The sequence below is a fragment of the Oryctolagus cuniculus genome, chromosome 2, assembly GCF_051225735.1.
Source record: "Oryctolagus cuniculus isolate XC-2025 breed Fujian yellow rabbit chromosome 2, ASM5122573v1, whole genome shotgun sequence".
NCBI lineage: Eukaryota > Metazoa > Chordata > Mammalia > Lagomorpha > Leporidae > Oryctolagus > Oryctolagus cuniculus.
Genome location: NC_142868.1, coordinates 116,133,414 through 116,156,843, shown reverse-complemented (window position 1 = coordinate 116,156,843; position 23,430 = coordinate 116,133,414). Strand labels below are relative to the sequence as shown.

At 48.4% G+C, this 23,430-nt stretch overlaps 1 protein-coding gene across 24 annotated transcripts in view; it reads right to left on the bottom strand.

Moving 5' to 3' along the window:
- Positions 1-3,068: 3,068 nt before the first annotated feature.
- KANSL3 (KAT8 regulatory NSL complex subunit 3) overlaps positions 3,069-23,430 on the bottom strand; it is a 45,889-nt gene continuing 25,527 nt past the window's right edge. For 5 of the 24 annotated variants that reach the window (XM_008253760.5, XM_089326051.1, XM_070068780.2 and 2 more), the window contains 13 exons: positions 22,974-23,048; positions 22,643-22,800; positions 17,617-17,680; positions 17,043-17,243; positions 16,673-16,829; positions 14,555-14,632; positions 13,108-13,281; positions 12,604-12,688; positions 12,119-12,249; positions 11,142-11,251; positions 10,500-10,722; positions 10,028-10,161; positions 3,069-5,420 (listed from right to left, as the gene is read on the bottom strand). In XM_008253760.5, the coding sequence (XP_008251982.1) occupies positions 5,400-5,420; positions 10,028-10,161; positions 10,500-10,722; positions 11,142-11,251; positions 12,119-12,249; positions 12,604-12,688; positions 13,108-13,281; positions 14,555-14,632; positions 16,673-16,829; positions 17,043-17,243; positions 17,617-17,680; positions 22,643-22,800; positions 22,974-23,048 (1,611 nt within the window). In that variant the 3' untranslated portion in view covers positions 3,069-5,399. The remainder of the gene's footprint in view (positions 5,421-10,027; positions 10,162-10,499; positions 10,723-11,141; positions 11,252-12,118; positions 12,250-12,603; positions 12,689-13,107; positions 13,282-14,554; positions 14,633-16,672; positions 16,830-17,042; positions 17,244-17,616; positions 17,681-22,642; positions 22,801-22,973; positions 23,049-23,430) is intronic. The other 19 variants (XM_070068775.2, XM_089326052.1, XM_089326058.1 and 16 more) reach the window with 7 other exon arrangements.

Below are 23,430 nucleotides of genomic sequence, written 5' to 3'. Positions count from 1 at the left end.
ATATAATGATATAGGAAGGCTGAAAGCAAGAGAAAAATATACAAATGTTAATCATAAGAAAGCAGGAGTGGCTATGTTAACATTAGATGAAATAGACAAAGACAATGAGCCGGAACACAGAGAGACATCATATAATGAAATCCACCTAGAAACACAGCAATCCTGAGTGCACACAAAGTAACAGAACAGTTATCCTGTGAGGCAAAAACTGACAGGAGACACAGACGATTCTACAATGACAGGGATTTCAACAGCACCTTCTCAACAACTGTGATAGAATGACTAGAGAGAAAATTAATAATACAGGAACTCAACTATACCATCGCCCAACAGATTTTTAACCATATTCACAGAACATGTCATCAAACAACAGCTGAATAGACTGTTTTTCAATCACTCATGAACACATGCCAAGACACATCATCATATTCTGACCATCAACCAATCTCAACAAATTTCAGAGACCATACATAATGAGATACCACTACAAACCTCCTAGGAGAGCCAAGATAAAAAATCAGAGACAACATCAAACCCTGCAAGGATGTGGAGAAACTAGATCTCCCTTACTGTTGTCGGTACAGTCACGGTTAGGCAGATTCTTAAAAATCAAAAATTTACCACGTGACTCACTCCTGGAGGTTTATCCCAGGGGGATGAAGACGAACATTGACACAGAAAGCTACACACAACTGCTCAGAGCAGCTTTACGTGTCACAGCCCCAAACTGTAAAAAACAAAATGTCCCTCGGCACCATCCAGGAACACACACACACACACACACACACACACAATCTCTCGGTAGGTAAATGGTTACATAAGCTGCTGTATATCCATACCACAGAATCAACTTGGATGGGCACTAGGGGACTCAACACTGAATGGAGAAAAGATGTCTTAAAAACCTTACACACTGCAGGGCTCTACTTACATATCATTCACTTAGAGACAGAAGAGAACAGTGGTTTCTACGGGTTGGGAAAGCTGGCGGGGAATGAGGATGCTGGGACTCTCACAACAGAGGTCCCCGTGCTGATGGAAGTCCTGTATTTTGACAGTGCTTAGAGATACAATGACATAGAATTATACACACTCATTGTACCCATGCAGTTTCCTGGATTTGATATCATCCTAGTTATCTGAGACACACGCTGTGGGGGAAACTTGAAGGGTGCACAGACCTCTCTACAGCACCCCTGAGTTAAAAACACACACATACCTTAACAGTCCAACATGTGTTAACTTACCTTTTTACCCTACTCTTACTAGGAAGGCAGTAATATGACTAGTACTGCACTGGGTGGGAAGAGACAAAAGCAAACCCAGAAGTGGGCTGAGCCGGTCAAGCTTATATTGTCAGAATCTGAACTAGATACACAAACCAGCCACCCACGAAGGACTCTGCGGTTGAAAACTCCTGTGACCACAGTCAGAACTACAGAATCAGGAAGTCCAAGTCAGCTGAGGCCATGAAACAGCAGCAAACGCTGTGCGGCTATCTGTAAGAACACTCACTGGGAAGATCTGCTTTCACAGGGGCTGGCGCCGTGGCGCAGGTTAATCTTCCGCCTGTGGTGCCAGCATCCCATACGGGCGCCGGTTCTAGTCCCGACTGCTCCTTTTCCAATCCAGCTCTCTGCTATTGCCTGGGAAAGCAGTAGAAGATGGCCCGAGTGCTTGGGCACCTGCACCCACGTGGGAAGACTGGGAAGAAGCTCCTGGCTCCTGGCTTCAGATCAGCACAGCTCCAGCTGTTGCGGTATTTTTGCTGAGTGTCCAATGGAGGGAAGACCTTTCTCTCTGCCTCTCCCTCTGTAACTCTCTCAAATAAATAAAATCTTTAAAAAAAAAATCTGCTTTCACAGTTGTTGCTGCTTGCAACTAAACTAAACTAAACTAAACTAAACTAAAACTTACGTTTCGAAAAGATGAGGAGCCGGCGCTGTGGTGTAGTGGGTAAAGCCGCTGTCTGCAGTGCCGCCATCCCATATGGGCGCCAGTTCTAGTCCCAGCTGCTCCACTTCTGTCCCAGCTCTCTGCTATGGCTTGGGAAGGCCTGTAGAAGATGGCCCAAGTCCTTGAGCCCCTGCACGACCACATGGGAGACCTGGAAGTAGCTCCTCCTCCCAGCTTTGGATCGGCACAGCTCCAGCCATTGCGGCCATCTGGGAAGTGAACCAGTGGATTGAAGACCTCTCTCTCTCTCTCTCTCTCTCTCTGCCTCTCTGTAACTGCCTTTCAAATAAATAAATATATATTTTTAAAGGTAGCTGAAAACCTAACAAAAACTTCCTGCATCACCATGCGCTATGATCTTCTCCCTTCTAAGGTTTAAAGCAGCTGTCATTTAAACTCCAATCTTTCTTCATCTGACTCACAGGAATGACTAGAGAGCTGGAAAGAGCCTGTCAGGTCTCTACTAGGGATGGTTATGAAACAGTCCCGGCTGCACTGGATGCTCCCAGCCGTCCACCAGAACATGGGCTCCACCACAGGGCTCTCATGCCAAGTGTAGGGACCTGGAATTTAAGGACAGGATAGGTCCTCTGGATACAAGTTCACAAATAACCTGAATGTTGGAAGTCATTGCTCTCTTTATTTACTTATCGAGGGAGAGGGACTAGGGTGTGTAAAGGGACACTAAACTCTCAGGACCAAAGGCAAAGGACTGTACCCACGAACACAGGCCCAGCCAAGGGACCAACCAGAGCAGCCTCACTCACTCACTCTTAGCCTGGCAGAAAACAAGTTAAAAAGTCACATGTAGACCAAGTCAACATCTCATCTCCTGGGCTGATCTCCACTTCCTGTCTTCCAGCACAGTGCACAATAGAACAGACACTGGGTTCCAGCCCTGCTCTTCTACTTCCTGCTATGAGCTTTCTTATGTTTCAGTTTCCTAACGTGTATAAAAGGAATTACAGTACCCACCTCAAAGCCCCCGGCATCAGAGATGATCACCGCCATTACCACACCATTGCTGCATTTTCTGTGCCCATTTCATTGAGTGCGGGTTACCAGAATAAATGTGAGACGTCAATGGAAAATACATGGAAGCAATGCAAAGATTCAGTTTTCAAATTTTTATTTTTACTAACGTTAAGAACCACCATTACAGGAGCTCAGCTCTATAACCCATCCAGCCCAAGACCGTTCTAGTGGTGGGACCAAGAATGAACAGAAGGTCTTCCTCTCAAGAGATCTCAAGGACATCTTCCATGGGGCACCAACATGCTTTCTTGTCCAAAAATTTAAAGCCTGCTTGATCCTTCTACGTTTTCCACCAACAGCATTACCTTCTGAGGTTGGACTCCAGGTCTGCTATGATAGGTAAAGGCTCCTTTCACTGTCAAGTGTGTGGCTGAGAAGGGAACTGGGTAATGTGACTCTGACAACAGCTTGTGCCCCCATGGTAAAGAGCGGCCATTGCTCTTACAGCTCCCTTTCTCCAGTTTCAGAAGTCTCCAAGGTGTGCATCCCAAGTCATCCACGGGAAGCATGCTAGCATTTGCCACAAAGCAGCATAACATGTTTGTTTTCCTTTGGACCCAGCATTTCTCCAGAGCAGCCCCTCCAACACTGTCTGGGCTGCTCTCATAATCCCGACTGGGTTGTTCTGGGCCCTCTGTGATTTCTAAAAGCTTCAGCTAGCCTCACAGGCCTACTCTCACCTGCCTATAAAGCTATCAAACCCTTGAGCCCTGGATGTCTCTTTCAGATTTCATATCTTCCTCAAATTCACTAAATGCCTCCTGAATTTCAGAAAGCAGTTACTTACCAGCTAATTCAAAAATGCAGCCTAATTCTGTGTGAATCACTGCAGAGACCAGCTCTAAAGGTCAGGAAGGGAAGGTGTGGTGTACCAGTGCCCCTCCATCCCATCACACAGATCCCCAACCTGGCCCTCACACCCTGACCTGCCTGCGACTCCTCTGCTCATTCCTTCTTCCTAGCTGCCACTCAGACCACAGGTGAGGCCCCTGGGCTGCACACAGGTAGCCTGAAGTAGATACATACTGCACTGTGGGTCAGAACCCTGGACTGCAATTTGAGCCATACTGTGGGCCTGCATCATGTAGAAAACAGAGCCACACCGGGGCTGCTTTACCTATCACCTTGACTGGAAACACTCTGAGTATGGAAGGAAAGAGGCTGTGCTCAAGGGGACAGGCTCAAAGCAAACCTAAAACTACCTTTGTGTACAGTGTTGTGAATAGGTAAGGGGGCGGGGCCAGGGTTCCTCAGTGACCCCTCTTCCAGGCACCGTAACTTACAGGGCTTAGGCTGGTACCAAGAGCCCTACACAGTAGAGTCATTGCCAACAATCTTCCCACTTTGAAAGAGGAAGAGAAAAAGTTACACAGAATACAAACAGAAACATCCAAGTGTAGCCTCTGTCCGGATGCCCTCGGCTTCCTGAGCCAGCCAGGACGTTAGCTCAGCCGTCTGTCCCTGCTCTACCTCCAGGCCCTGGAGACGGGACTTGAGGGTTGGAGTTTCTTCCCTTTGACTTGGAAAACTCTACTTCTCATTTCCAGCTTCACCAGTTCCTCAGGTGCAACAATCAAAGTCCCACGCCCCAGCTGTTCCCAGCAAGGGCTCCCTGGCACAATCTGCCAGCAACTGCCTCTGCTCTCGCACTCCTCCTCTTCAGCCCTTCCGGACCTGCAGGCTCTCTGGGCACAGGCACTGCCCACAGCATGGTGAAAAACAGAAAAGGGTTCACTTTCACCTCCTGGTGACCACTGCTTGCCACATCTACAGTGCCCAAAGGGCTGAAGGATGACAGTCCAGTTCTCCTTGCCTTCGTTACAAAACTGCCAGAGACAGAGAGCTCCCAGGGCGCAGCAGGCCACTCAGCATCTGACGTGGTTTCTAAGAGGGAGTTTCCCATGGCTGCCAGTGAAGGGGACGATGATGTTCAAAACCCAGCAGCTGCTGGGCCCGGACGATCCCGGTTCTCAATTGTAACTACTCCTGTGGCCCAGACCACGTGGCTCTCTCCTCCCAACAGGGTGCAGCAGCAGGACAGCATTCCAAAAGGACACTCCATTATCAGGTGCAGCCCAACAGTGACACTTGGGTCAAATCACAGCTGATGGAGGGAAGATGTGCATGTGACCCACACACAGCCAGATCTACTGAGGACGCTGGAGACTGAAGGAACCAGACTTGCAGATCCTGGAGGGTGGCGTTCCCCTGACTGGCGCGACATCTCTCAGCCCGACGTTCCACAAGACCCAGAGGCCCAGCCTGAAGACAGTTGGCAGAAAGCAAAAATGACTGTCTTAAAGAGGTCTTCAGACACCTGGACAGCTCAGCAGGACCACATATGTGTCCAGGGCCCACCATGAGGCCGCCATCACCAACCGGTAAGGAGGACATATCACACAGCATCTTCAGGGTGCTGGAGGCAGGCGCTGTGGCGGAAGAGGCAGTGAACAAGGTCAAAGCTTTGCCAGGTCACATCCAGCCCCTCTGACCCATCATCCCACTACTAAGAATTTATTCCAAAGAAGTCACTCGTAACAGGAAAGAAGCTGGATGCACAAGGACACGTGTGTCCTTGCAGTCAAGTGGTTAACAGAACGTGGACTGTGGGCTCAGACACCTAACCACTTCTTAGAGCAAGTAGCTCAGACTCTCAGCCTTCTCCCTCACCTGTGTGATGCAGACACATCTGCTTCCCAGGGCCGTTGTGAAGATTAAATGACATGGCCCAGACAGAGCACCTGGAGTGCAGAGTGCACTCAACCACAAGGTCGGCACGCACGAGACGGGAAGGAGATGCAGAGAACAAGGAACAGATGAGCTGAAAGGGTGACAGACTGAGAAGGATGTTCTGACAACTTAAGCTCTAAGGTCCTGGATGTTTTGTAGGTGTGTGGAGGATGCCAAGAGCTGCTGACTACTGCAGCTTAGGAAGAAAGATGCAAGTCAGAGAGGGGTGGCATCTTCCCAGCAGCACTCTCCCCAGCTGTCTAGGTTTCATCCTCTGCGAATGCAGACGGAGCAATGAAGAAGGGCTGTGCACAGACGGCCCTCGAGCCTCAGTCCACTGTCCTAGGGCAGCTGCAGGGCTGCAGCCAGACCCCTGCCTGCCTGCCTGCCAGTCTGACAAGGTCACAGTGTGGCCAGCAGGACAGGAAGGCCAGAGAGCTGTGACACGGGCAGGGAGTCCACTCTTAGGACTCTTGTGCAGGGCAGAACATGGGCTGTGTCACTCCCCTTCCTGCGGCAGTTTTTCTCTTGTAGGAAAACACAAAAGTCCATTCCCAAGAGGAAAACACAAAGTACTAATCGGTGCCAGAAACAACACAGACAGACACTTCTGTGCTTTCATAGGCTTTAGGAAGTCTGGTTGATGTTTATAACAATTTTTTTAAAAAATTCACCTCATTCATAAATATTATACCATGTACTCCAAAATAAAAAAGGAGTATTTTTTAAACGTAAATACTATTATCACACACAAAAAGTGAACAATTCCTTAATACTAAAAACTATGTAGTCAGTGTTCAAATTTCCAACTGTCTCACAAATATCAAAAATGGTGGTTTCTCCACATTTAAAAATTCATGTTCCTAAAGCCTGCTGATATGGATCCTCTGCCACCACAAACACCAACTCACAACTTCCTCAACAGACTTGAGGGAACCAAAGCCCAGAGCCGCCAGGTGCTTTGGCCAGGACTGCACAGCTCGCTGAAGAGAGCCCAGTCCAGTCACCGTTCTTTCCTCAGCCGCACACTGTCTGAACCCGGAGGTAACCATCAGCAGCTTTCGAGCTAGCAAGCCCTCACCTAGTAACACCTGTCAGCAGCAGTCACTCCTCGATCCCTCCTTGTAACCACAGACCCACTTTTCCAAGATGAAAACAAGTCTCTGGTGTGAACGCCATCAGGCAGAAGGCTAGGCCTCTCTATTCTGTGCTTCGATTTTGTCATGGAAAAGGAGGATTCTGGATGGCCTCTGTCCTCCTCTCAGCTCCCTCCCACCCTGGCACCCCTTCGCCACAGCGAGCTGAGGAGGACCACCCACTTCAGGGGCCAGGCTGGTCTGAGTTCTGGTCGTCACAGCACGGCCCAGCAAAGGTGAGGATTACCTAAAACAGGCCCATCAACCCACCAATGAAGCCATCATTTCTGCACTACAGAGCATGAGGAAAAATAAACTCCTTCCCATCCCATTCTGCAAGGACTGAACTACCATTTTACACAACTGAACAAGGAAGGTGCACGCACGTGTGCATACACACACACACACAAGGAATGGAGGGGAGGAAAACCAGACCAACGTTCCTAATAAAACACAAAGGCCAAAACCATGAATAAAATTAAAGCAAATTTTAAAAAGGCATGTTTCTCCTCCAAAACACTTAGTTTCCTTCTTTTTCAAACTAAAAATAAATCAATAATTTATTTACTAGAGAAGCAGAGACACAGAGCATGCTCCCGTTTGCTGGGTCATTCCCCAAATGCCTGCGACAGCAGGGGGCTGTGCTTAGGCCAGAGCCAGGAACTGGGGACTGAATCCAGGTCTCCCACGTGGGTGGCAGGGACCTAACTACTCTCTGCTCCCTTCCAGGGTGTACATTAGCAGAAAGACAGAGCCAGGAGCAGATCCAGGACTAGAACCCAGACACTCCAATAAAGTCTGTGACTGTCTCACCTGGTATCTTTACTCCTGGGCCAAACACCTGCCCCTTGCTCTCTTTTGAAAGCTCTTGCTTCCTTTGCTTGCAAAATACAAATAAATCAGGTAATGTACAAAAAGAAAACAGAAAATACTGAACAAGTCCCTTCACCTAGAATTCAGTTTGATATCAGAAAATCTACAAAGCAATTCACCTTTGTAACTGAACCAAAGGAAACATTAATGCTTACTCAATTCATTTGATTATAAAACGTCAATGGACCAAACTCAAAAAACATTATTTATCGAGAGAAAGGAAAATAACAAAGATGATCTTGGCAAGCCAGAAACAGAATTGACATTTCCTTAACATGAGCATTATCAAACAACAGAAAGCTAGTGTGGGAAGAGACAGTTCAATTTTACTGGAATTTCAGTGGAGGAAGGACTCACCCTTACCTCACTTAGCACACAAAAATAAACTCCAAGAGGACTAAGGAACTAAAGGAAACAAACAAAAGCTTTCTAAGAAAACATAAAGAGCAGTCTCAGTGTGAGACGACAGGGAAGCTCTGGAGACGGATGGTGACGATGGCTGCACTGTGATGTGAACGCACTTAATGCTACTGAGCTGTTTGCCCGAGCATCAGCAAAACAGTGTATTCTATGCTAATGTTCTACCACAACGAAAATCAGAGAAAGAAAAAAACCGGTTTATATTCTTGTGATAGGACCAGCTTTCTTAGGACACAAAACCTTGGAGCCATAAAGAGAAGTAGTTGAAGATTTCATTATATAAAATATTTAAATTTTCTGATGACAAAAAGATTCAAAAGTAAAAGTTAAAAGACAAACACTAAATACTTCAACAGAAAAAAAAAGAAAGAAAAAAGATAACCTACTGACCGGAACAGAGTATATGTAACTTGTATAACACATAAAGGATTAACATCTAAATATATAAAGCAGCTACAAATCAAATAAACAAACAACATGACAGGCAACTCTGTAAGACATACAGCTTCCTAAGTAATCAGGAAAATATACATTGAAACACTATTTCATTTTTTACCCATCAAATTAACAAAATTAAAAATACTGATGTTTCACAATTGACAAAGGTATAGGAAAACAGGCATTCTCATCACTGTGGCAAGAACTGTACATAACAACTTTTTTTGAAGAGCAATCAGCAGGCACATTCACCTTCCACTGCTTAGTCTCTGGCCCAGAGGGACACAGAATCATAAACGAGGTGTTCACCACAGCATCACATATAGTATCAAAACCACAACATGTCCCAGCTCTGCAGGCTTCCACACACCCACAGCAGCTTCTGAGAGGAGAGACAGGTCCCTATGCAACCAACAGGGAAACACATCATGGCGTGATTTATAAAAAAGTCTAGCTACGAAAGAGTCTGTGATCCTACTTTTGTCCAAAATAAAAAATATACTCTTATAGGAAGAAGAATCTGGGAGAACTCATAGCAAGCTACTAACCAAATCATTTCAAGGAGTAGCATCACTTTCTATCTAAAGTCTGTTATTTCTGTAATGTGAGAATAATTTAAAATAAGCAAATAGTCTTCCTGCCCTCTGCAAAACGGGGTATTTACGATCCTAATGAATGTCTGTGCAGTATTTTCCCCTAAAGGGGAAGAGAACATCTGGAAGGGCTCAGGAACTGTCACCTGGCAGGAGAGCCAATCCCACCCCAGGAGAGGTGGGACAGCAAGGTCTTCAGTCATACAGGCTGCACGGCACTTGCCACACATGACAAGGCTTGGCTGAAACAGTGGGTACTGAAGAAGTAAACAACGTTGGACTCAAAGTACTTGTTTTATTTAATCTCCATCTCTGGGTGGCTTCTCAGATCACTGTTTTAAGATTACATTTTAACCAAAAGGTCACAATGGAAACCAGAGAAGCTAAGAGGACCTGATGGTGACTTTCTGGGTGGTGATGAGTATAAAAAAACCAAGTTGTGCTATAAAGACAGCAAAGACCTGGGAAGGCACGGTGCTGGCGAACCGTTAAGTAACAGAAAGAGTATTAGCCACGAGCTTCACTTATGACTTATGAGTGATGAAACAGAGAAAGGAAAGAGAAAGGAATGGAGAGGGAAAAACTATCACATACCAGGTGCCGCTCCACACGGGAACGTATTCACACATGCACTTACAACTTTAATCCTCACAACATCCAGGGAGTGTTACACAAGAGGAGACTCAAAGAGGCCCAGGGCTTGTTCAGGGTCACAAAGCTACAAACCCCAGCGTCTGGATTTGAACCAAGTCCAGTGCAGCAGCAGCTCCTTCTGTCAGCTGGCTGGCTGGCCCCAAACTTCCCAATCCTGGAGCCCATGTCCTCAGTCTTTCCAGGCAGACTCACCTGGGAGCTGCAGGGCGGCACCTGGGAGGTGGGCTCCTCAGACAGGGCTGCTCCTGAGCCCATAGGGCTCAGCGTGGTGATTCTGCTCGGCTGGCCACGCAGAGTCAGAGTGATGGTGGTGGGGACCTTCAAGCCTGAGGGAGACAGACAAGCAAGGTTCTCTGGTCTCAGCCTCTCCTCTCTGCTGAGGCTTTCCTTTCCTGGAGACTTTCTTCCCCCACGTAACACACCCGCCTTGGCCTCCTCCCCAGCTGGGTCATCTATACCCTATCAGTTAATCTGAAAGGCAACAGGAAACAGCCTGTGTCCTCTCGACCTCTCTGGGGGACGGGTCTGCACAACTGAATCCAAAAGTCAACGCCAGAACCCTGTGGGGTTGGGTTCAACATCAGACCTTGCCCACATGAGATGGGAAGGTCCTCGGGGAAGATCCCAGATCTGGGAGTCCCCACAGTTCTCATGAGAGACTCACCTGAAGCTTGGTTAGAGATCTGAGCCAGGCCAGGGAGGCTGCTTGCCAACTTAGCGAGGCCCCCATTGGTCAGCAGCTGGTGGATGGCTGTGGGCTTCCCACCAGGAGTGGCACCCAAGGAGGAGAGAGTGGTGGCCACAGGAATGGTACGGACAATGGTGCTGGTGCCCGTGGTGATGGCACCCAGGCTCTGCATGGGGGTGGGCAACTTCACACTGGTGGCCTGTGGGACACACAAGCCCAGGTGATCAGAAGCTGTCTGTCACCCAACAGCAACGTTTGAGTTTGGAGGGCCCAATAGCATATTATTAAAGACTAACATGTGTTGACTGCTTATTACATGCAAAGTACTCTTCCAGGCATTTTGCATATATTACCTTAGTAAATGCTCACAATTCTATCAGGGAAATACTATTATCACCTTACTTTACAGACAAGGAAACAAAGAGAGGTCAAGAAACTTGCCCAAGGTCACACAGTAAGTGATGGACCTTATCCTTTGACGGCTCCCTAGCTGTGCAGTTAAGAAGGCTGTTTGCCATGGACCCAATGACTCCAGACCCAGTCTCCCAGCAAAAATCAGCTAAGCTGAGGAGGCCGCCTCCCTACACCTGCCCAGCCCAGTGGAAGGCAGATGTGCACCTGTGGAGCTGGCCCTGGGGAAGGATTTGCAGGGAGACCAGATGTCTTGCTGCTGATATCCTGCAAGCTGAAGCTGAGGCCTTGGAGGAGGCTGCTGGCTGATGTGGCCCCTAGGAGAGGATATAACAAGCTCAATCACTAGCATGTATCCCAAGAGCAGCCATGCTTGTTCATCCTTACCAACTAAAACCCCAATGCTCCTACACACTCGCCTGCTCAGATACCAAGAAGGTCTCCTAGGCACACACACACACTGGTTGCCCTATGAGGAAAGGCACTATGCCAGATACTGCCTTGGGATTGACTCTGCACATCCCAACCTGCTCCAAAGCACCCAGACTACATTTTAGACAGTGTTAGGAAAACCAAAGAGAGCCCAAATCACACTTTTCAAAAACCTAAATTCTCACCTAATTTCTAGGGAAGAGGAAGGACTTTTTAAACGAGAAGAATTCCAATATCTGCTTTCTACTTCACCTTACACACAGTCCAGTGGCCTCAAAGCCAAGAGGAAGGGCCTCTTGCAGAAGGGTATCATCTGTGATGCCAGGCCCAGCTGGGCTCAGGCAATGAGCCTTTCAATGGGGCGTGCTGGGGTGGTGGTGTAGAAAGCAAGACACAAGCACAGGAAGGACAAGGTCTTGCTTTGCTGTCAGTACATCACCATTCTAGTTTTCTTCAGTCAGATGTATTTAAAACACCAAATGGAACACAGCACATACATTCCCCACCAGCTACTGCTTCCCCTCCTTAGAGTACAATATAGAGACCCTGCAGACTGGGGGCATCCACTCACTGCAGTCATCAAGGCCAATGAATCCCCAGCTCAAGCTAATTCCAGATCCAGGTCAGCCTCTATGCTGTCTTGAGGCCCAGAGTTGCATCGTCCAGCTCCAGGGATGTTTGCCCAGGACTATCCCCCAGCAGCAGACTAAAAGAATTTGCTGGGAGAGGGGAGATGCTGGGTTACAAGATACCTGGGAGGGAGCTGCCTGGAGAAGTGGCCACCAAACGGCTCTGGAGTGTGTGCAAGGTGCTGGGTGTGGTACTGTTGGAGACCACCGAAGGGGCTGGGCCGGCTGTGACTCCACCTTCAGAAGCACTGGACCTGAAGACAAAGAAAGGAGCTCCCTCATCCAAAGGCCAGGGGGCCACAGATCCTAGCAACACAGGGAAGGTCCACAGTGGGGCCTGACAAAGCTTTAACTAGATCCAAGCTTTGTCCCACCTCCTGAACCCAGCCTCTAGTCGTCCTCAAAGTCAGGCCTAGAGTAAAGACTTTAGGACGAGAGCCAAGAGAACTCAGAGCTGATCCAAAACAAAGACAAAAACCACAAAAAGAAAGAAGGTACATTTCCACAAATGACACAATCCAGGAGCTATCATCTTTCCACAGTACCATATAATACAGAGGAGTGAAGCTAAGAAGGGAACAGAGACAGCAACCGAGAAACAAACTCACCTGGTTGTGGTGAGGAGTCCGGTGAGCTCCTTGGTCCCTGCTGAAGACTGCCCCAGTGTCATGGTGATGGGTTTCCCTCCTGAAGCTGCAAAGCAGAAAGCCCTGAGACACTACTCAGACCTATTTGGCCCCTACATTTCCAGGTTCCACAGCCCAGGCTAAATACAAGATATTGTGGACAAAGACTTGAAGATGAAAAAAGAGTAACTTTGTTAGAGGAAGAATTAGGGTAACTTCTCCTATTTTCTAACTTTTTTGGAATATTTTATCTCTATTCAAAACAAATATACATATTTACATGCCATGCTCAGAACGACCCCTCGGCACCCTCGGTCCCTGGAAGTCAATGCCCCCTTGCCATTAATGTGCCATTTTTGCTCCAGGTCTCTCTCACACTGAAGCAGAGGCTGAGCTGCCTGCTCCAAGAAGAGCCACCAGGAAGCAACACTTTGTGTCCTGGGAGAGCCAGGTCCACTCGGGTTTAAACAGGCTCGAGAAACTCACCTTCAGCACCTCCTCCTTGGGAAGGAGTGTCCCCTTGGGAAATAAGGGACACCTTGATCTTTGGTCGCTTGGAGGCCTTACTGCCAGGCAGAGGACTGGAGGGGTGGTGTCGCTTCAGCTGGACTCGGAGATCTTCTTTTTCTGCCTCCTCTGTTGGTTCTGATGAAATAGGAACTAAGAGATGGAGCTCAGGTGAGATTCTGCACAGTCCAAGAAAGCCTGGTGGACACTGTTTGTCAAGGTCAGTACGGGAACACACAGGAAGATCAACCCACCCACAGGCCACATTTCACAAGAGACGACCCGCGTTTCAGTCCACTTCAATGAGGTCTGCCTGAGCTGAAGCCCACCTTGCCCTTCTCAAAGAATGGCCCCATCCCCATCTCTCACTCTGCCTTTGAAGAAAGGAAGGGAAGAGGCCCAGAGTTGGTAGGAACAAGACAGAAGACATCTGTCTAGCAAAAGCCACAGCAAGAATAAAAATGGAGGACTCACTAAAGTATATCTACACAGTGTGATCACTCTCCTGTCCCAAGCCATCCCCCATGTCATCACTCAGCCAGGAGACAATAAACATTCCATGAAGAACCCACAGAGGAGCACCCAGTCCTTTCTAACAGGGAGTTTTCACAAGACTGTGAGGAGTCCCATTCTGTCCTTAGAGCCCGGGCTGAGGGGTGCTTGCCAAAGGGGGCAAGGAGGACAACCTCCAGGACTTCAGGCTGGGGGAGGGAGGCTCAAAGCCCTGGCAGCCTCACAGCTCCTAAAGGTGGTCCTGGGTCATCTGTACAAGTACAGAGAAAGGCTATCTGTTCACACATCATAATGCCCACAGCCCAGCTTCTTGGACTTGCAAGTTATCCTTCAGGAGTCCTCACAAATGTCCTTGGCTTTCAACCCAGAAGTCGCCCAGCCCTTTTTCGCACAGGCAGCCAGGGGTGGAGGTGGGGAGAAAGGCAGCCACACAAGCATGAGGGGGATCCAGGCATGGGGCCATGACCAGGGCACAGGCAGCTACTGTGGAATGGCACTGTGGAGAGGACAAATGTACTCGCTGAATCAGAGCAGAAAGGAACGGGGAGGGCGAAGGAGCCGCAGGTTTCTTCTGCTGAGTGGTTAGTGTGCCTGCAGCTGGCAGGGTGGAAGCATGGAAACAAGCAGGGAGCGAGCACACAGGGAAACTCAGGCTCTCAGGCAATGGGCCACAGGCACACAAAGGTGAAGGAGCTACAGTGAAGGCAAACAAGGAAAACACACAGAAGCAAACAGAGAGAATGGAGATACAAGACAAAGCATCTGTAGACGGGGAAAAGCTCAGAGAAGCAAACAGGAGGAAATCAAACAGATGAGAGAGGCAGATGAGAAGCAGAGACAGGACAGAATCAAGAGGGGTGGGAATAAAGCAGAGAGCAGACGGCGGAAAGGTGAGAGAGAGAGTAATACTCACCAAAGAGACAGGAGGAGGTGCCAGGAGGAAGAGCTTTCCTCACCAGCATATTTTGTTTCAGAAAAGCAGCAAACTGTGCTGGAATGAATCAGAAAGAATTACAGAATCACAGCCGGCCAGAAAAAGGAGAAAGAGAGACAGAATAAGAAAAAGATGAAAAAGTTCCAGAAACTGGTCGCAGGGGCTCTTTCTGTCCCTGCCCGGGTCTGAAACCTGACTCGCTGAGTAGCTCCAAGGAACCATCCATAAACGGAGGTAGCAACATGTGGCTGCTGTCCAGACTCGACAAGCCATGGCAAGCAAGTCCCAAGAAGAGGGCACAGTGAGTTAAGGGCTCCAGTAAGTTAGCTGCTACTAGCCCTTGCTTGCTGCTTTTCACCGGGACGCTGGGGTCCTGCTTCCAATCCAGCTCATCAGTCAGCCTTTCAGAACTCCTTAGATTCCTGACTGATCCTCCCCCAAGATACACAGCAGGCTCTACCTTTACCAAAAGTCTAAGGGGACACTGCCCACACAGAACTTGGCCAACACTCAAGAAAATCCAGTTCACGGAGCATCCATACAGATGTAGGGCACTGGTCTCCTGTTAGCCTTCATTTGTCTACTTACACTTCTGTTCTTTGTTAGCACCACTGTAATGAGCAGCCTCACAAGAGACCTGGGTTTCAGTTGAACTTGAACTCTAAAAGCAGAAGCTGGCAGATCCGCCTCCTACAGCACCTCCATATCTGTTCTACAGCCAGCTCCACCTACTTCCTCCTCCCAGGCACTCCTAAGAACTCCAGCAATACATGTTCTTGAATGCACCATCAGAAACTGATGCCCAGGGCAGGTGCTGTGGCATAGTGGGTAAAGCTGCCACTTGCAGGGCCGGCATTGCATATGGGTGCTGATTCGAGTCCAGGCTGCTCCACTTTCAATCTAGCTCCCTGTTAATGCACCTGGGAAAGCAGCAGAAGATAGCCCAAGTCTTTGGGTCCCTGCACCCTCATGGGAAACCAAGAAGCTCCTGGCTTCGGATAGGCCCAGCTCTGGCTGTTGTGGCCATCTGGGGAGTAAACCAGTGGATGGAGGACCAACCTCTCTCTGTCTCTGGCTCTCTGTAACTCTGCCTTTCAAATAAATAAAAAATAAATATTAAAAAAAAAATGATGTTCAAGAGGCCTTGCCGGAAGGCCATTCAACTGGATGAAAGAAGGGGCAGGCAGAAGTCACTGTTTCTTCATTTTCTTACCTACTGAATTCTACCTTTATTTAGTATGTGCAGCTCTTCAAATGAATTCCAACTATACAGATATTATTGCCCCCTCTAAAACCTATCTGCAGAGAACCACTATAAACTTTGCTGACAGTCCCAGCCCAGGAACCTACTTTCTTTTTTTTTTTTTTTTTTTTTTTTTTTGACAGGCAGAGTTAGACAGTGGGAGAGAGAGACAGAGAGAAAGGTCTTCCTTGCGTTGGTTCACCCCACAAATGGCCACCACGGCCGGTGCACCAATCCAAAGCCAAGAGCCAGGTGCTTCCTCCTGGTCTCCCATGCGGGTGCAGGGCCCAAGCACTTGGGCCATCCTCCACTGCACTCCCGGGCCATAGCAGAGAGCTGGACTGGAAGAGGAGCAACTGGGACATAATCTGGCACCCCAACTGGGACTAGAACCCACGGTGCTGGCGCCACAGGCAGAGGATTAGCCAAGTGAGCCGCGGCACCAGCCGGGAATCTACTTTCTAAGAGCAAGACAAAGAAAGGGCATGACACCAGTTGAGTTGCCTTGGAATTTGATGGATAAAATCAATCATCCTGTTTCGGAGAGCTCCCTGACTGCAAGAGTGATTGGGAGAAAAAAAGAACATCCCCAATTAGTAGTCAGGCCAATATCCATGTAGGCAGCTCACAAAGCTCAACTTCTCCAGAACAACAAGACAGAAAAGCTATGAACTAGCAAGCACAAAGCACTACTAATGCATTAATTCAACCTAACTTTGTCTGGACAGAAACATGGGGGAAAAGTACTCCTTATCCCCCTGAAAAAGCTGCAGATGCCAATGTATTCCAACTGCTACGTGGCATCAACTGCAGAAGACTGAACCCAAGAGCACCACTGAACCAGGAGCCTTTACCTTGGGCTTGTTTGTGGGTCAGCACAGCTTCTGTCCGCTGGACGTGTCTCTTGAGCAGCTGAGAGCTGCCAATCTGACTGGACTTCTGGACAGAGGTGACTGTGGCCACTTTGGTCTTGGGACTGGAGGTGGGGCTGCTGGACACACTGGAGAGATCCTAAGTAGAGAAAAAAGGTCAAGATACAAGCAGATAGTCATCTGGAGTCACACATCAGTCAGCACGTTCCCCTGGAACTCCCCCGACAGGGACGCACAGGCCTACAGCACTGACACGGTAGACAGGCATCTGCAGAAACTAAGGAACCAAGTCCGCAGCTCAGATTCCCCAGCCAAAGTACTCCCTCCCAGCCTCCTCCCTTGCCCACACTACCTCTGAGCCCGAGGGTGAAGCGGGCAGCTTGGCGGCAGGGGAAGCAGGTCGACTGCCCCGCTCGGAGACTTCAAAGGCCAGGTCTCGACGCGTGGCATCACGAGGCTTCTTCTTCTTCTCAGCGTCCTGATCCCGAGGCTCAGAGCCCACGTGCCCCTCAGCGCGAGTGAGCACTCCAGTCAGGAAGTCCACAATTTCATCCTAGTGTAAACCCAGCCTATTACACCTCGTCTGGAGTACAGGAGCCTCCCTGTTTATTTCAAACTAAAATCAACTCCATTTTGGCTTCGGCACCCAGATGTGCTAGTCCTCACTCACGTGAAGCCAGGCCCGTGCTGGCTTTGGGGCAGCCATGGCACTGGGAGGCACTGGGGCACGGTGCACTCTACCACTCCTCCAACACTCCCTTTCTCCCCAGCGCCTCACTCACACCTCAGCTCACCACTCTTCTCCTTCTCTTTTTTCTGCTTTGCGTATGATTTCTACCTACCAGAGGGCCCAGTTACCCCTCAGCAAAGCTGCTGCCAACAAGGCTAAATCTAAAACACAAGCCTAGCGGAGAAAAGGTGTTTACCTGAATACATCTGTCCACCATGCTCTGAGTCAAACCTTCTGATTTCTTCTTTGCTTTGCTTATTCTAAGAGACAAAAAGGAGTAAACGGGTTCTGTTTTAAACGATCCATGGTAATCCATGGGATTAAGAATGGACTTCCTTTTTGGGTTGGTTATTTCCTAGGCCCAGGAAGAAATGCTAAGGGGGCCCTCAGGCTAAGCTCTGGATCTGTTTGCACATTTGCAAAATGGGGACGGATTAGTCTCGTCATGGCATGATGAACGACCAGTAACAAATATGAAAATCAAGCATGGCACCCTCAACTATCCACCCCAGAAGGCCCATACCTATGGCTTCACTGACAAACAGTACCTGTATCACTGAGGTCCCCAACACAGCCCCCAAACCCCCCGAATACTGCGAATTGCTGAACTGGATTAACAGAGAGGAGGAAAGGTGGCCACAAACTAAAGGGGTAAGAGAAAACGATCCCGGCCGCTGCATTCCCCCTTCGCCAGCTAGTCATAAAATCCCTAGCTTCCCATGAGGGCAGGAAGTCGCTGAGCCTCCTAACTCACATCTGATTTGATTGGCTGTTGGCCTCTGATCTTGTTAACAACTTCATTTTTTTTTTTTTTTTAATTTGACAGGTAGAGCTATAGACAGTGAGAGAGAGAGAGAGAGAGAGGTCTTCCTTCTGTTGGCTAACTCCCCAAATGGCTGCCACAGCCGGTACTGTGCCAATCCGAAGCCAGGAGCCAGGTGCTTCTTCCTGGTCTCCCATGCGGGTGCGGGGACCAAAGCACCTAGGCCATCCTCCACTGCCCTCCTAGGCCACAGCAGAGAGCTGGACTGGAAGAGGGGCAGCCGGGACTAGAACCTGGCGCCCATATGGGATGCTGGCACCACAGGCAGAGGATTAACCAAGTGAGCATGGAGCCAGCCCCAACAACCTCATTTTACAGATGAGCACCATGAGTGGCAGAAGCCAAGCTTCTAAATAAGAGGTCAAGAATAATGAGGCCTCAGTCCTCAGCTGTGTTCCCATCACACTGACTCCCTCACAGCAACTCAACACAGTCTACTAAGGGACAGTGTTACATTTTGCCTGGGTTCTCACCGCATGGATTACGGTTCCACAGTAGGAACACTATTAAATAGTTTTCAATGGTGTCACATTCCACAGTTAGATAAGAAGGCTTAAATGGCCATGAAAAACAAGGTATTTAAATGAAAACATTTCCTTGAGCTTCAAAAGCCTTGATACTAAATTCTTAAGAAGCTGGCAAATGACAAAAGCTGAACGACTTCTCCAAAACATCCCTAAAAAGACTGACACCTGCGAGCCTGGACTTGCTTTAAGCTCTGTAGTTAGAACATAAACCTAAAACTAATCTAACTGAGTGATAAAAAAGGAGGCTGGAGGTGCCAACCCCAAAGACAGCCCATATTATAGTGCCAGTTCAAGTCTTAGCTACTCTGCTTCCTATCCAGCTCCCTGCTAATGTGCCTGGGAAGGCAGCAGAAGATGGCCCAAGTACTTGGGCCCCTGCCACTCACATGAGAATCCTGGATAAAGTTCCTGGCTCCTGGCTTTGGTCTGGCCTAGACTTGGCTGTTATGGCCATTTGGGGAGTGAATCAGTGTATTTAAGACCTCTCTGTCACTCTGCTTTTCAAAGAAAATAAATAAATGTATTAAATCTTTAAAAACAGAAAGTAAAAAAAGGAAGCCAGAGAAGATTGGTACAGCAGTTTAGCCTGTTTGGGACACTGCACCCCAAATCCTGGCTCCACTTCCGATTCCAGCTTCCTGTTAATGTATACCCTGGGAGGTAGCAGGTAATGGCTCAAGTACTTGGGTTCCTGCCATCCATACAGCAAACCTATGCTGAGTTCTTGGTTCCTGGTTTCTGCCTGGCCCAGTCCCAGATGTTGCAGGCATTTGGGAAATGAGCCAGTAAATGGAGGATTTCTGTCTTTCTGTGCCTTTCATATAAATAAATGAAATCCTTAAAAACAAAGAAAAACTATATATATATATTTTTTAAAGGAGGCCAAATAAATGATCTCTATTTTAGTACATTTTATGAAAATCCAACAACTAGGGGCCGGCACTGTGGTGCCAGTTCAAGAAACTCCTGGTTCCTGCCTCTGGATCAGCCCAGCTCCAGCTGTTGCAGCCATGTGGGGAGTGAATCAGCGGATGGAAGACACCCCCCACCCCCTCCAACTCCACAAATCCGTCCAGCTCCCTGTTAATGGCCTGGGAAAAGCAGCAGCAGATGGCCCAGGTCCCAGGTCCCCGGCTTCAGCCTGGCCCAGCCCAAATGGTTGCTGTGGCCCATTGGGGAAGTGAACCAGATCTCTCTCTCTTTCAAATCTTAAAAAAAAAAGAAAGACAGACAAGGGGCCAGTATTGTGGCATAGCAGCTAAAGTCGCTGCCCGTGACACAAGCATCCCATGGGGTGCCAGTCCAAGACCCGGCTGCTCCACTTCTAATCCGGCTCCCTGCTAATGCACCTGGGAAAGCAGAGGAAGATGGCCCAAATTCTTGGGCCCCTGACACCCATGTGGGAGACTTGGAAGAAGTTTCTGGTTCTTGGCTTTGGACCAGCCCAGACCTGGCCACTGTGGCCATTTGGAGAGTGATCCAGCAGATGGAAGACCTCTCTCTCGTTCTAACGCTGCTTTTCAAATAAATAAACCTTAAAAAACAAAAAAACAACTAAAGGCCCTACATGTCTAGCCTTGTAAAGGAATAACAGGCATCTCAATGATCAAAGCTACCCTCCTAAAATCCCTTCTAAATGCTGTGTTTATACTCCAAATAACATCAAAAGATGCTTAATACAAATAATATGTTAATATTCATTTTCAGCAAGAAATAAAACTTTTTAAAAAGGGGAGAGATCTGTGACATTTGGCCTAATGGTTAAGATGCCATCTGGCATGCCTGCATCCCATCCTGGAGTGCCTGGGAAGCAGCAGGTGATGGGTCAAGTAGTGGGGTCCCTGCCACCCACACAGGAGACCCAGATTACATCCCCAGCTCCTGGCTTTGATCTGGCTCAGTCTCAGGTATTGCAGGCATCTGGAGGGGGAACAAGTGGAAGGGTGCTCTGTCTCTCTCCCTCTCAAATGAATAAAAACATGAAGTTTTTTTTAATTGTAAATGTGTACTCCAGTGAAAGTATGATCACAAAAATGTTTATAATCTCAAAATATCTTCTCACCTCAAGATAACTACTAGTTACAGAAAGAGTAGTAGTAATTTCACTGTGGAGAACTTGGCATAAGTTACCATAACCATGTAACCCAGGTTATAATCAACAGTGATAACAGCAACAACAGGTATCCTCTGATGGGATGTACTGGGGCATAATATCTGTGGCATTCTGCCCAAAAATCCATATCCTCAATGTAATCATAAGAAAATGTCAAAAACCTAAAGTGAGGGGCAGTCTACAAAATTATCGACCAGTAGTCTTCAAAAATATCACGGTTGTGGGTCCAGTGCTGTAGCACAGCAGGTAAAGCTGCTGCCTGCAGCACTGGCATCCCATACGGGCGCTGGTTTGCATCCCAGCTATTACACTTGTGATCTAGCTCCCTGCTAATGCACTTGGAAAAGCAGCGGAAGATGGCCCAAGCACTTGGGCTCCTGCACCCACGTGGAAGACCCAGACGAAGGGGCCGCCAGCACTGTGGCGTAGCGGGTAAAGCTGCCGCCTGCAGTGCCAGCATCCCATATGGGCACCGGTTCGAGTCCTGACTTTTCTACTTCCAATCCAGCTCTCTGCTATGGCCTGGGAAAGCAGCAGAAGATGGCCAAGTGCTTGGGCCCCTGCACCCATGTGGGAGACCCAGAAGAAGCTCCTGGTTCCTGGCTTCAGATTGGTGAAGCTCTGGCCATTGCAGACAACCTCTCTCTCTCTCTCTAACTCTGAATTTCAAATAAATAAAAAAATCTTTAAGAGAAAAAAAATAAAGACCTAGAGGAAGCTACTGGCTTCAGCTGGATGTTGCAGCCATTTGGGAAGTGAACCAAAGGATGGAAGATCTGTTTCTCCCTCTCTGTAACTCTACCTTTCAAATAAATAAATAAATCTGAGCCAGGCTGAAGCCAGGAGCCGGAGCCAGGAGCTTCTGGATCTCCCATGTGGGTGCAGCGCCTAAGGACTTGGGCCATCTTCCATGGCTTTCCCAGGCACATTAGCAGGGAGCTGGATCAGAAATGGATCAGCTGACTTACACTGGTGTCCATACAGGATGCTGGTGTCATAGGCAGCTTTACCTGCTACACCACAATGTCAGCCTCAATAAATAAATCTTAAAAAAAGTCATAGTTATAAAAGACAAAAAAAGATGAATAAACGATCAAATTAAACAAGATTGAGGAAACATGGCACTAAATGCAACATGTGACCCTGGATTGGGTCCTGGACTAGAAAAAGGTCATTAGGGAGATAACTAATAAAATTTGAATCTGTAAATTATAGCACCATATCCATGTTAATTTCCTGATTATGAGAATTATCCTTTGTTACATAAGATGTTAACATTTGGAAAATTCAAATAAAAGGTACTGTGGACATTTTCTGTACTACCACCACAACTTTTTACAAATCTAAAATTAATTAACAATGTAAAAACTAAAACACTTCCACTCATAAACGAACCAAACTAATCTAGGAAAGTCAGAGCAACACAGAGAGAGAAGAAGCAGCAGAGAGAGACAGAGGTCTTCCATCCCCTGGTTCACTCCCCAGATGGCTGCAACAGCCAGAGCTGGACCAAACCAAAGCCAGGAGCCTCGCCCAGGTCTGCCACACAGGTGGCAAGGACGTGGGCCATCTTCCACTGCTTTCCCAGGCTACAGCAGAGCTGGATCGGAAGTAGAGCAGGTAGGAATTGAACCGGCGTCCACATGGGATGCCAGCACTGCAGGTGGTGCCTTTACCTGCTACGCCACAGTGCCGGCCCCCAGGCATTTCTTTAACCCTGTAACGTGGTGCTCTCATGCCTCTGGTGGAAACTACCCACCTGAGATTATCATCAGCGCCCCCAACCACCACCAAGCTGTTCTCAGCCCGAATCTTCTCCCGGAAGTCCTCCATGGCTTCAGGGTGACACTGCAGGGAATTCTGACCAATGACAAAGAGGACTGGAGTCTTCATATCCAAGAGTGGATCATCCACATCCTAAAACAAGTACAGGTTTTAGATGCAGCAGGCTCAGACTCACCAAGCACTGACCTGGAAGAAACTCTGCTCAGGAGTCCGCCGTGCAATTGCAGGTGGTCTGCACTGGCTTGGGTGAGGTGCCCCCACTCCCGCTGCCAAGGACCCAGCCATCATCTTCACCGCATTCTTACCCCTCTGGGGCCATCCACGGTGAGCAGAGGAAACCCAAGGCAGACAACTGCAGTGACATACTCCATCACTGACACCTGCAAATAATGGCATGGTTTGTCTAAAGGGCACCTGAGTTCACTGCCCTTAGCCTACTCAGAATCCAGGAAGGTCCAGACCTTGTCCCCCTGCCCCATCCTACCTCTTCCTCTCCTGCTCTAATCCTCAGAGGCAGCAGGAAGAGAAGAGAACACAAGCAGCCCCCACCTTGCCAAGTGAGGCCCTGAGCGGACCCCGGCACACGGCTACACCTCCGTTTGGGAGGCTTAATACTTGTACCCTGTCGACCCCCCAGGCTAGAGCATCTGTTCCATTCATCTCCACTAGTAGTAAATACAACCAAGACCACACAAATGCCACCACTCTCCGTTACATGAAGAAAGTCTCCTCTACTGAACTTAAGTGGTAGCTCTCAGATAT